At 37.3% G+C, this 12,214-nt stretch overlaps 1 protein-coding gene across 1 annotated transcript in view; it reads left to right on the forward strand.

The window, feature by feature from the left end:
• Positions 1-12,214, forward strand: part of LOC150101444 (calmodulin-lysine N-methyltransferase) — a 296,337-nt gene that overhangs the window by 219,246 nt on the left and 64,877 nt on the right. The window contains exon 7 of the mRNA XM_090400523.1: positions 7,477-7,537. Within this exon, the coding sequence (XP_090256649.1) occupies positions 7,477-7,537 (61 nt within the window). The remainder of the gene's footprint in view (positions 1-7,476; positions 7,538-12,214) is intronic.

Consider the following 12,214-nt stretch of genomic DNA (forward strand, 5'->3'; position numbering starts at 1 on the left):
AAATTAATCAATATTTATCAGGCTACGTGGCCATTTTAGTTATTATTTATAATTGCTGGGAATTATGAATAATGACCTATTAGTCACTTGACCCATAACACATATATGTTATGCATATGTTATAACTGCATGGTATGTGGACATGAATGTCATCACACTTGGCTGGCCTCCACACCTTTATCTCAGCCCTATTGAACATCTGAGATGAACTCGATCATCGCATGAGGTCTGCCCCACAACAGTTCAGGACCTAATTACATGCCTACTGCAAGAATGGTTGAAATTTTCCATTGATCACTATTGTATGCTTTTGTAAAATATGTCCGTAGGATTGCTGCAGTCATCACAGTGAAAGGAAGTCCTACATGTTATTAAGGTGGACACCATGGCAGTTTCCTCACTATGATGTCTGTTTACTTCTTTCCAAGCAGTGTATATATTATTATTAAATTAATAATTTAATTATATTTAATTAAATTAAATTTATATAATATTTAATTTAATTATATTTTATAAAATTAATAATTTTACACATGTTGTATGCGGTATGCTTACATACAGCTACTCTTTTAATATTTCAAAATTGATATAAAGTTTTTACTGCCATTTTATGGATATTCTGTTAATATTCAACTTTTTATGTGTATTCCACTTTATAAAGGTTGTAGATTTGTTGTACATTGGGTGGACTAAGCATTAGATGATCCAGAAACTCAAAATGGAACTTCTGTGTCTATGTAATTATTAATTGACTTAAGGAATTCACAACGTACAATAGAATATAATTAAATTAAACTTTAATGTATATTTCCAATATTTTGGCAACGCCACGTTGCCATTTTCAAAGGAACTTACAATAAAGACACGTGCACGCAGGCACTACACACAGTAAATGAGGGAGTAAATGATGGTGCCCCTCTACTGGGTTATGTAGGTATTCTTGGCCGTTGGGCTGAAGGTCTCATGATGTATGTCTCCCAAATTTGGGACAGTCTCATGCAACCAAATTTGTTGAGGTTTGGCATGTTTCTTAGGGCTGAGGCTGATTCCATGAAAAGTCTTTCAAACTTGAACTTGCTACGGTGTATTATTGTGGCTTTCTTCCACCGTATTCTGTGGCGTGTATCCAGAGCATGGTCTGCAAGACCAGAGTGGCTATACTGGTGAAACCAGATGTAGTCCTTGTGTTCTGAAATTTTGATATTCGCTGTCTTGCCTGTTTGGCCAAAGAAGGACAGCTTGCTTACAGCTGCAAGGGACCTGGTATACACCAGGTAGATCTAGGGGAAGTGGTTGGTCGTTAGTGGAGCGGATAAGGGATGCCAATTTTCTATATGGTCTGTAACAAGAGGTCAAGTCATGTTTTTCTTAAGATGTTGGTAATTTTTTCTGAGGTGCCTCGGATATAGGGAATGGTGATGGATTTAGAGTAATCCTTATTGTGAAGAGGGGGGTGGTGTTGTGGTTTACTGGTTTCAATGTTTTTTGGATTTTTTTTTTTTTTTTTGAAAGTGTTGAGGATGTGATTTAGTTCAGTGGTTAGGGCATTGTCATTTGAACAGATTAGTTTCGCCCTTTTGTATAGTGTCTTATAACTCCGTATTGTTGTGTGTGTGTGTGGGGGGGGGGAATTGTTGGTGAATGTATCTGCCTGTATGGGTGTGTTTTCTATAAACAGAGAAAAACCAAGGTTCCATCAAGGTCAAACCATATAAGAAATTGGCATCCCTTATCTGCTCCACTAAGGACCAACCATTTCCCTTAGACCTACCTGGTGTATACCAGGTCCCTTGCAGCTGTGAGCTGTCATACTTTGGCCAAACAGGCAGGACAGTGAATATCAGAATTTCAGAACACAAGGACTACATCCGGTTTCACCAGTATAGCCACTCTGGTCTTGCAGACCATGCTCTGGATATACGCCACAGAATACGGTGGAAGAAAGCCACAATAATACACTGTAGCAGGTTCAAGTTTGAAAGACTTTTCATGGAATCAGCCTCAGCCCTAAGAAACATGCCAAACCTCAACAAATTTGGTTGCATGAGACTGCCTCAAATTTGGGAGACATACATCATGAGACCTTCAGCCCAACAGCCAAGAATACCTACGTAGCCTGCTAGGGGACACCATTAGGACTTTTAGGAGAAACGATAGCTTCCTGCTGCATCCTAATTTACTGTATGTAGTGCTTGCGTGCATGTGTCTTTATTGTAAGTTCCTCTGAAAATGGCAATGTGACGTTGCAGAAATATTGGAAATATATAATAAAGTTTAATTTAATTATATTCTATTGTACGTTGTGAATTCCTTAAGTCAGTTAATAATTATGTATAACCAGCGCATAATCCTTTCTACGAGAATTATTATCATCCTGTGTCTATGTAGTGATGAAATTCATCAACCAACTAAAAGTATTCACAAACATCCAAGCCCACAATCTATTGGTTGAAGTCACTGCCAACCAGACCAATGCATTTGCATTTCTCTTAATTCTCTATCTGTTCCTCCCTATTAATATTCTTCTTAGTATTTTTCTTTATTATGCATAGAAGAGATGGTTTTATCACTTTTTCCATTTCATTAGATTTTCTTTCATAGGGATTTTAATTATCAGTTCTATATTCCATTCATTTGGCTATTCTTCTTCATTCCATATTTTATTGGAAATGGATGAAGTATTTCTACCATTGTTGTTAATATATCTGAATTTTTAATTTATTTGTCTTATATATTGTTTTCATGTTGCTCTATTAATTGTTTTCTATTCATTATTTTCTAGAATGCCCTTCCATGTTTATTATTTGTCGTTTCTTATTTTATTGTAATGTTTATCTTTGCTCATGTATAATTATCACTCTTCCTCTTTTTTTTTTTTTTTGCAATTTTTAAGAGATAAAATGTATTATTTATGTATCTGGCTTTAGGGATAACAGGAATTTTACCATTCATTCCCATTATATTACTACTGTTATAGTTTATTGATAAAATTCACTGCAACAAGAATAATTCATGTTTTGTGTGTGTGTGCACAATAGTAATTCTAACATAAGTCAGTGAAGGAAGACATCATCATCTAATTCCTGATATGTACTCTCAAGAGATATGCAAGATACTATGATAGCACCACATGAAAGGTTTATATTATTACTAACTTCCTGTTGACGGTTTTTTCTTCAAATTTGTCTGTTTTTTTATGTTGAGCCCATACACACAAGATTGGTAGATCAACCTATAGTACATTAGTACCGTGTATGGCTTGGGAAAGAAGGTACTTGTTCACATTTGATTTGAATGACTGTATATTGTATTCCTTAGGGAACACAAGGGGAAGACTGTTCCATAGTGCAGCAGTTGCCGGGTTTAAGGAGGAGGAGAAGAAACATGTTCTGTGGGTTTCAAGGTGCACTGTGTAAGGGTGTTGAGCAGCAGCTGCACGTGTTCCAATGAGTTTAGATCAGCTGATTTATTTCTAATGGACCTCTCAGGTCCATATGTTAAAATTAGTTTGAATGCTATCTTGCATATAGCTAGTTTAATGTTTGGACTGATTTCTCTCATGATCCTCATAAGAATATTCATTTGATTTTCAACCATACCACATTTGCTTATTCCAGTCTCTAATTCCATATTTCATTTGCCATTTCTAAAAAAATTATGCCTAACTAGAAATATTCTGCTTGTTTCTATAGGTTTTCCATTCATGACATAGCTGATGTTTTCAGTGTTCCTGCCTATTTTTGTTGTTGATTTTCAGCTGAATTTAAATACCTCCACGGGCGTAATGCCACTTCTCTTCATAATGTGATCCATAATGTGCACCCTTATCTTATACTTAATTCTAAATCAGTCTTCCTGACTACCTTCTATTCTAACAGCTGGCTTACAATTCAGATATACACTGTGTATTGCCAATTGTTTACTATATAATTGTAGTGTTGTGAACAGCTCATCTCTCAGCACATTGCATGCACCTTTTCCAGATTTACATATTTAAATATATATCCTTGTTATTTTCCCATGATTTCCTAATTGTTTGTCTTAAAGTGAATATCAGAACTTGACAACATCTATTTGGCATGGACTCAGCATTATCTTCTGCAGGTTTCTTTTCCATATTTTTTTTTAGCATCTTCTAAAGTATGCTTGCATAAATCTTACCTGGAACACTTACTAAGGAAATTCCTCTGATTCTCACATTCTATTGTATTTCCCTTTTTAAAGATATGTACTATGACAGCTCTACTTGAATTATATGGAATTCAACCTTCTGATCTTGAGTCCAGAGTAACCTTGTGGACTCATCATCATCATCAGAAGTCCTTGAGACTCACTTTAGTCTATAATGCAATATACACTTTCTAAAGAAAGTGTTCTTGGCAACTTTAATTTAAATATAGGATGGTTGCTACAGACCTAGTGGATCAGTTGCTGCTGAGGATAAAATGCATTGTCAAATCAACCTGATGGGTGCTAAATGAGTGATTATCACAGGTGACCTGAGTTATTCAGGAGCACTGATTGGGTAGCAGTGAAGCGTGATGAGAAGAATGAAGCTGAATTTATTGAGCTGTTGCTAGACAACTTCTTTAAGCAGCATATGACTGAAGAAACGACGATCAAGAAGTGTTAGACCAGATTATCGTGTCAGAGTAGATAGCGATAATTACAACATCAGTTAGGGTAGGAACTGTTCTATCTTCAGTTGGTGACAGTGATCATGCTATACTGACCTGGGAAAAAGGTAATTATATGGATATTGTTTTCAGAAAAGGTTATATGCTGAATTACAAAGCAGGAAATTATGACCTGAAGAGAACAACAGGTTTGATCCCATGGTATCGATTGCACATCCATTTCACCCATGATAGAGCATAGTGGGTGTGCAGTCTTACTAAGGAGAGTTTCCTAAAATAAACAGATGTGGAAGAAATACTGCATGCATGAGAATGACATCAGTTATGAAAATTGTAAGATGCAATCCAGAAGTATTGTACAGAAAGCCAAGTGTGAGTATGAAAAAAAAACAGCTCTGCAAGCCAAAGACAACCCAAAAGAGTTATATCTTTCTGTTGCAAGTAAAAGAAAGAATGAATGTGAAAGAATGTCTACTCAATTAAGATGGTTTGTGGGAGCCAGATGCAGAAGTGATTGATCAGCTAATTAGTGCCTATTTTGCTAAAAGCTATCAACCTGGTGTTTGCAGTATATGGTTGTAATGCTAGCTCTACACTGGATGAAGAAACCCAGGTGGTTAATGAGGAGACACTAGAGCTGTTGCATAAATTGAATAATTCAGCAGTTGGGACTTGTGAGATATCACTACAGATGTTAAAAAGTGTGTTCAGCTGAACTGGCTGTGCCTTTGATCTAGCTGTTAATTTGAACTTCAGAACAGGGAAGATTTCACAGGAGAAAAAAGAATGTGTGATAATCTTATTGCACAAGGGTCATGCAAAGACTGACGTATCCAACTGTTGGCCTATCAGTATCTCTGGAGTTTTGGAAAAGTTAGGGGTCACATACAGAAATAGGCTGATAGAGATTCTGTCAGCCCATTTTACTTTGTGTAACTTAATGGTAACATTAAGTTACACAAAGGGAATGGATATACCATGATGTTTTGGACTTTGCTAAGGCTTTTGACAGGATACAGCATAGAAGCCTTTTGCATAAATTGGAGAATATGGGATTGGAATATAAAATATTAGCTTTGATAAGAGGATGGCTCAATGACATATCGATAAGTGGTATATGGGGTATGTGAGTCTGCAAGATTTAAGGTGACCAGTGGTGTACAAGGAAGTTGATCATTGGTCAATTGTTATTCAGTCTTTACATCAATGACACTGAGAAGGATTTGACAAGTGACATACAGCTATTTGCTGATAATGTAAAGATAGATATGCTAATTAAGAATGCAGCTGTGAGCAATCAGAAAAAAAAAAAATAAATAAACATCCTATAAATAACATATCTATATACACTGTTTGGAAAGAAGTCAACAAAAAGCTATGGCACCTGCCTTAATAAAATGTAGGACTTCCTTTTGCCTTGATAACTACAATAATCCTATGGGGCATACTTTCCACAAGCATACAATAGTGTTCAATGGGAATTTTGGACCATTCTTACATGCTTGTAGGCATGTAATGAGATCTTTAACTGTTGTGGGGAAGACATCCCTTGACCTCACCCATTGCTGCAGTTCATTCCATAGATGTTCACAAACCACACAGATACAGCAGCTGCCTTATGACAAGGTTTTCAGTCTTACTGAAAGAGACCATGGTCACTTTTGTAGAAATGCCACAAAGTAGGAAACGTTGTCCAGAACTTTTGCATACCTCTCAAAGTTCAGTGTTTATGGCACCACAAACACAGGCCTGAGGCCAAAACCAAGAAAAACAGTACCATCACATCACCACCTCCAAATTTCATACTTGGGTTAATGCACTCTGGGAAGAAATGACAAGGGTCATCCACCACACCTATCATCTGCTCGGTAGAGGGTGTAGCACGATTTGTCACTCTGTAACACAGCTTTCCAAACTTCCATGGCCTTCTGTACATACACTTTGCACCACTGAATACGATGTTGCATGTTGGTTCGGATAATGTGGGACTTCCATATTGTGGCTCCTACCATGGAAACCCATGTTGTGAGCCTTGGTTATGAATGTTTTTGGGCAGATTTATGTTCCAGTCAATACCTGGAATCACTCCCTATGCTGGAAGCATAGGGAGAAGCACTCCCTATGCTTCCATCTCAGTACGGTATCCCTAATTGCTGACCTAGGGTGGCACAATTTTTCACCAATTTGCCAAACAGATAGGCCTGCAACCTGACATGACTCATTACATGGCATGATACACCTTGCCCATACAGGTGTTCATTAACTTCTTTCCAAGCAGTGTATATTGTATAATATATACATAAATATAAATATATAATAGTTTTTATGGAGGGGTCCCTGGGACTTGAAAATTATTTCAAATGTTCTTGTAGGGTAAAGTGAGAAAGTCTGATCTAGTATAATCTTCTATCAGATGGATGGTCAGATCCCCCATTACATCTGATAAATATATTATCCAATCATCTACCCAAAATTGATACAACTTTAAATTTTTTTACACTTTTGTTCACAGACTGAAATCACATCATAGCACTGGCAGTAACTTTCTTATGAGCAATCTGAATTGATTTGAGTACTTACTATAAACATGCTTAAATTACAAATGCAAGTTATAAAACATGGTTTTCTGCTTCTCTCAGGTTCTACTTATTTTTGCTGAGATATTGTTACTATCCATTGCACTACTTTAAAATAATTTCTTTTCTTTTCTTTTTTTTCTGGATATGGGTTCTTTTGATTTTTGTATCAAATTGTAATTGTATTTTGAAATATGAGTCAGTCTAACTTTGTTATTATTATTATTGTATGAGAGCCAGTATCAATCCCTAACCTAATTCAGATGTGAAAGTAATTGTTGAACAAAATTCCACTTGCTTTGGCATTACTACAGTTCTTAGTCGGTAAGTATTACATTTAAGCCTTTTTGTATTTTCACATCTGGTCGTTTAAAATAATTTACTTCTTCTAGTTATTGAGAGGCACAGTTTTATTATTTTAAACGACCAGATGATTTATTTTATTTTATTTTTTAATGTAAATATCATCTAGCATATCATGGGGTGCGCTTAAGGATCAAAGCTGTATAACTGAGAGGAGACTTCCACATAAGCCTTTAAAGGGATGCGGAGAATTGACCAGGGCTCCTGACCTAATGTCCAATACTCACCTATCACCAGGTAGATACTCACCCTGTTGGTATCTACCTGGATACTGAATGAATGAGAATGGGCTGGCAATTTGGGATTTAGCCAACCAAATTGTATTCTTATTGGCTTAAACCGAAATATAAAATGATGGTATAACACGACAGAATTTCATGCTGCCTGGGGCATCACCCAGTTAAACAAGCCACCGTTGTTTTTGCCAGGGAACCAGGGCAAACAGTGAAAAGTCAGCTACTGGAACAAATCCTAAAATGCATCCCAACTCAACATCACCAGAGTTCAAGATCGGTATTATCAACATAGGAAGCCTGAATGGCTGAGGAATTGGATACGTACCAGATTGACATAATGAGGGGTTACTGAAACAAAAAAAAAGTCAAAAACTGGTAGATCTTTGTGAGCAGTAAATACAAAATGTTATATTCAGGCAATGACACTCAAGGAAAAAGGAGTAACTATAGTATTCAACACTAAATATGAGGCTAATCTTCTTGAATGGCGCAGGCAGTCTCAAATAGAGCGATGTGGGTAAATATCAGAATGGGGAACTGGATAGTGAGACTTATTTGTGCCTATTGTCTAACAGAAGATTCTACTAAGTTGAGGAATTTTTTGAGGCTTTAGGGAAAGCAACTGACACAATGAAAAATGAAAAGTTGGTCCTTGTTGGGGATCTAAATAGTAGAATAGGAAATGATTATCAGACATACAAAAATATTTTGGGAAAATTTGGTGAAAAGGTCAAAGCTAATAATAACAAGAAATACTTGTTTGATTTGCTCAGGACATGGACTGGTTATTACTAAGATAAAGTTCCAACATAAAAATGTGCACATATTCACATGGAGAGAAGAGGCAAGGAATAAGAAAAGTCTCATTGACTATGTTATTGTGGATAGTAATGCTTTCTCCCTGATGCAGGACACCAGGGTGTACAGAGGATTTGAAATTGGAAAACATCACTATCAACAATAACATAACATAATAGTGATCATCTCTAACATTCTCTGTTAGAGATGATCACTATTTAGTCTTGAGCAGGATGAAATTGAATTTCATATTGAAAAGAAGAACATGTAAGAAAGTTTTAAAGGGAATAAAAGTTGAGCATCTCTCAGATATGAACTGCAGACTAAAATACACAAACATTATTGAAGAAAAATGAGAGTTTGAGAACAGGTACCAAACCTTGGAGATTCAGTGGTAAGCCCTGATTGATTCAGCCAGAGAGGCATGTGGTAAGGTTGTCTGAAAGAATTGAAAAATCAGAACTCCATGGTGGACACAGGAAGTTAAAGAGGCAGTGAAGGAAATGAAGAAAGCATATCAAATGTTCCTGGCAAATGAGTCAGCTTGTGCTCTTAGAGAGTACAGAGACAAATCTAAGAAAGCTAAACATTGTGCAAAACTAGCTAAACAAAAGTCATGGGAGGAAAGAGCTCAGAAATGGAGGAAAGAGTGCTGTAAAAGGAATTAGAGATGATAGAGAAAAAAACAGTGAAAAGAGAAAAAGATTCATATTTATGAATTTAGGGACACAAAGCACACTTGTTGAAAAGATTATTTTACTAATTATTAATAAAATAAAAACTTGATGTTTCGACCCCTGTATTGAGGTCATCGTCAGAAGGATACATGTGTAAAGGAACCAAGCTACATGCTGTTGCACTCTATAAAGGTAAATTCAATCTAAGTTGTTAAATAATCTTTTTCTTGGCCTGACCTCTAGTGATAAAAAAAAAATTAAATTAAAAAAAATATTAAAAAAAAAATAAAAAAAATAAAAACTACAATAAACTCTGCTAAAGTCCTCACGTACTAAGATTCTTCTGGAATTGTACGGTTCAGGTTGCTATTGAATGTTCAGGGGAAAAAAAAAAAAAAAAAAACTTCACCAAGTCTTCTTGTATTGAGACTTTTCTTTGTGGTTGCTATGAAGGTTGCAGATGGGTCCTCCACATTCTTGGAATGGTTAGACCATCATTTTTTATTCATATTCAGATTATGTTTGAGCATTTCACATGCTTCTTTGAATTTTCACTCGAACCAGGTTTTGGTGCGGTGTAGGGACTTGATACCCTTCCAATCAGTTCTGTAGTATGTTTGGAGTGCATGGTCAGAAAGGCTGGTTTTTCAAAAATGGAGATATTTAATGTGTCGTTTGTGTTCATCCTTCCTGATTGGGATGGTTCGCCCTGTTTCCCCTATGTATGGTATGTTACATGTGCATTGTATTTTGTAAACCCCTGGGTGGACTAGGTGTGGCAGAGGATCCTTGGAAAAACTAAGTAGGTGTCTTAATTTTGTCGGGGGTTTAAAGGTGGTTTTGATGTTGTATTTGTGTGGTGTTCTGTCTATTTTTTTGGAAATGCCTCTAACATATGGTATGGCAATAGCATTCTTGAAATCTTTTTTGTTAAAATAATATACACAAAAGATAAGAAGTTTTGTGTATGTACACAAAACTTCTTATCACTACCCAACACAAAAACCATAAGCACCCTTAAACACAGAGCTCAAACTATTTGTTAAAATGAACAAGCTCTTAACCATGAATATGAGATCATCAAACATACCTTTATAAAAAATGGATGCAGTATGATGATCTCATATTCATGGTTAAGAGCTTGTTCATTTTAACAAATAGTTTGAGCTCTGTGTTTAAGGGTGCTTATGGTTTTTGTGTTGGGTGGTGATAAGAAGTTTTGTGTATGTACTGGCCTGTGTGTGTGTGTGTGTAGGTTTGCGTAGACTGAGAAGGAGAGACAGCCTGAAGGAAGACATGTGACGAGTGTGTCTAGGAACGGAAGAGAGTTGTTTTTTCCTATTTCAATGGTGAATTGGATGCATTTGTGTTGGTTGTTCAGGTGGCTAAGGAATGTATTTAGTGCTTCGTGGCTGTGGGGCCAAATGATGAAAATATCGTCGACATATCTGAGCCAAATTTTGGGCTTTAGGCATGCCGACTCTAGAGCTCGTTGCTCAAAGTCGTCCGTATGAAAGTTCGCTATTGGGGAAGGAAGTGGTGAGCCCATGGCTGTACCCTCTTTTTGAAGGTAAAAATTGTTTTGCCACATGAAATACCTGAAGCCGAGTATAAAAGACAGTGTTCAAACCAATTTTCCAATTTTCACTTATGGATCTTAGAGCTGGGTCAGAAGTAAAACACTTGACCAAAGATTAGAGACTGCAGATATGAGAGTCCTGAGAAAGATTAGGGGCATGAACAGATGGCATCATTGGCAATATCATATTAAAAATGAGGATATTAGGAAAGAACTTGACATCGTTAGTGTCCAGGAATGCATTAGCAGAGCTAATCTCATTTGGTATGGTCACTTAAACAGACTGGGAGAGGAAAGATTAGCAAAACAAGTGTTCTCTTCCAGATTGGTAGGAAAAAGACCTGGAGGAAGCCCAAGATATAGGTGGATTGATATGGTAAAAAGTGCCTTAGAAGATAGAAATATCCCTTCATCTTCAAGGCCCACCTTTCTTAATTGGGTTGTGAGGGCAGCAGCTGCAAGAGGGACTTCCAATGGTCACGATCCTCTGCCACCGAGCTCAGGTGTTCTGTGGGACTCCCAAACGTGTCCACCCAAGGTTTCGGATATAGTCTATCCAGTGAGTCCTTGGTCTTCCATGTGGCCTGCTGGCTTGGCAAAGAGGGTCTGCTGGGAAAGCCTCTCTTGTGGCATTCTGACCAGGTGCCTGTACCATCATAACTGTGATCTCTCAACACGGAGAAGCAGTGTTGAGAGATCACAGTTATGATGGTACAGAGATGTTATTTGTAAATTTCTTCCTCACAGCCTCATTTTCCAATACCTCCTATTTCACGCAGTATAGCTGCTTAGGTCTACCAGCGTTGATGATAGTATTTGGTTTCTGTAGCTGTAGTGCAGACAACAAGGTGGTGGTCAGTTGACAGATCTGCCCCTCTCCTCACACGGACATCCAGCACTGAGGAAAATAGGTCTGCTGAGACTATAATGAAGTCAATCAGAGACCTATGTCCAAGTGTATCCCTGTACCAGGTATACTTATGGACTTCTCGGTGCTGGAAGAAGGTATTCATTATGGACAAGCTGTTTGTACAGCAGAAGTCCAATAATTTCAACCCATTCACATTAAGGTCAGGGTTTCTTTCGATCTACTCCAACATGTGCGTTGAAGTCATCCATTAGCAGGACTGGTTCCATGTCTGCCACCCTGTCCAAAGCAGCATCCACTTCCTCTAAGAAAGCAGAGTATTTTGATTCCAGATTAGGCGCATAGGCTTGCACCACAGCCAAGTTGAGGTTTTTCATCTGGAACCTTAACACACATACCCCCCCCCCCCCCAATGGGATCCATTCAGTCTGACAGCTGGGGGACTTGTGAGTATCCCCACACCTGCCTGAGCAGATATTG

The sequence above is a fragment of the Typopeltis vanoorti genome, chromosome 11, assembly GCF_054136105.1.
Source record: "Typopeltis vanoorti isolate ZY-2024b chromosome 11, IOZ_Tvanoo_1.0, whole genome shotgun sequence".
Lineage (NCBI taxonomy): Eukaryota > Metazoa > Arthropoda > Arachnida > Uropygi > Thelyphonidae > Typopeltis > Typopeltis vanoorti.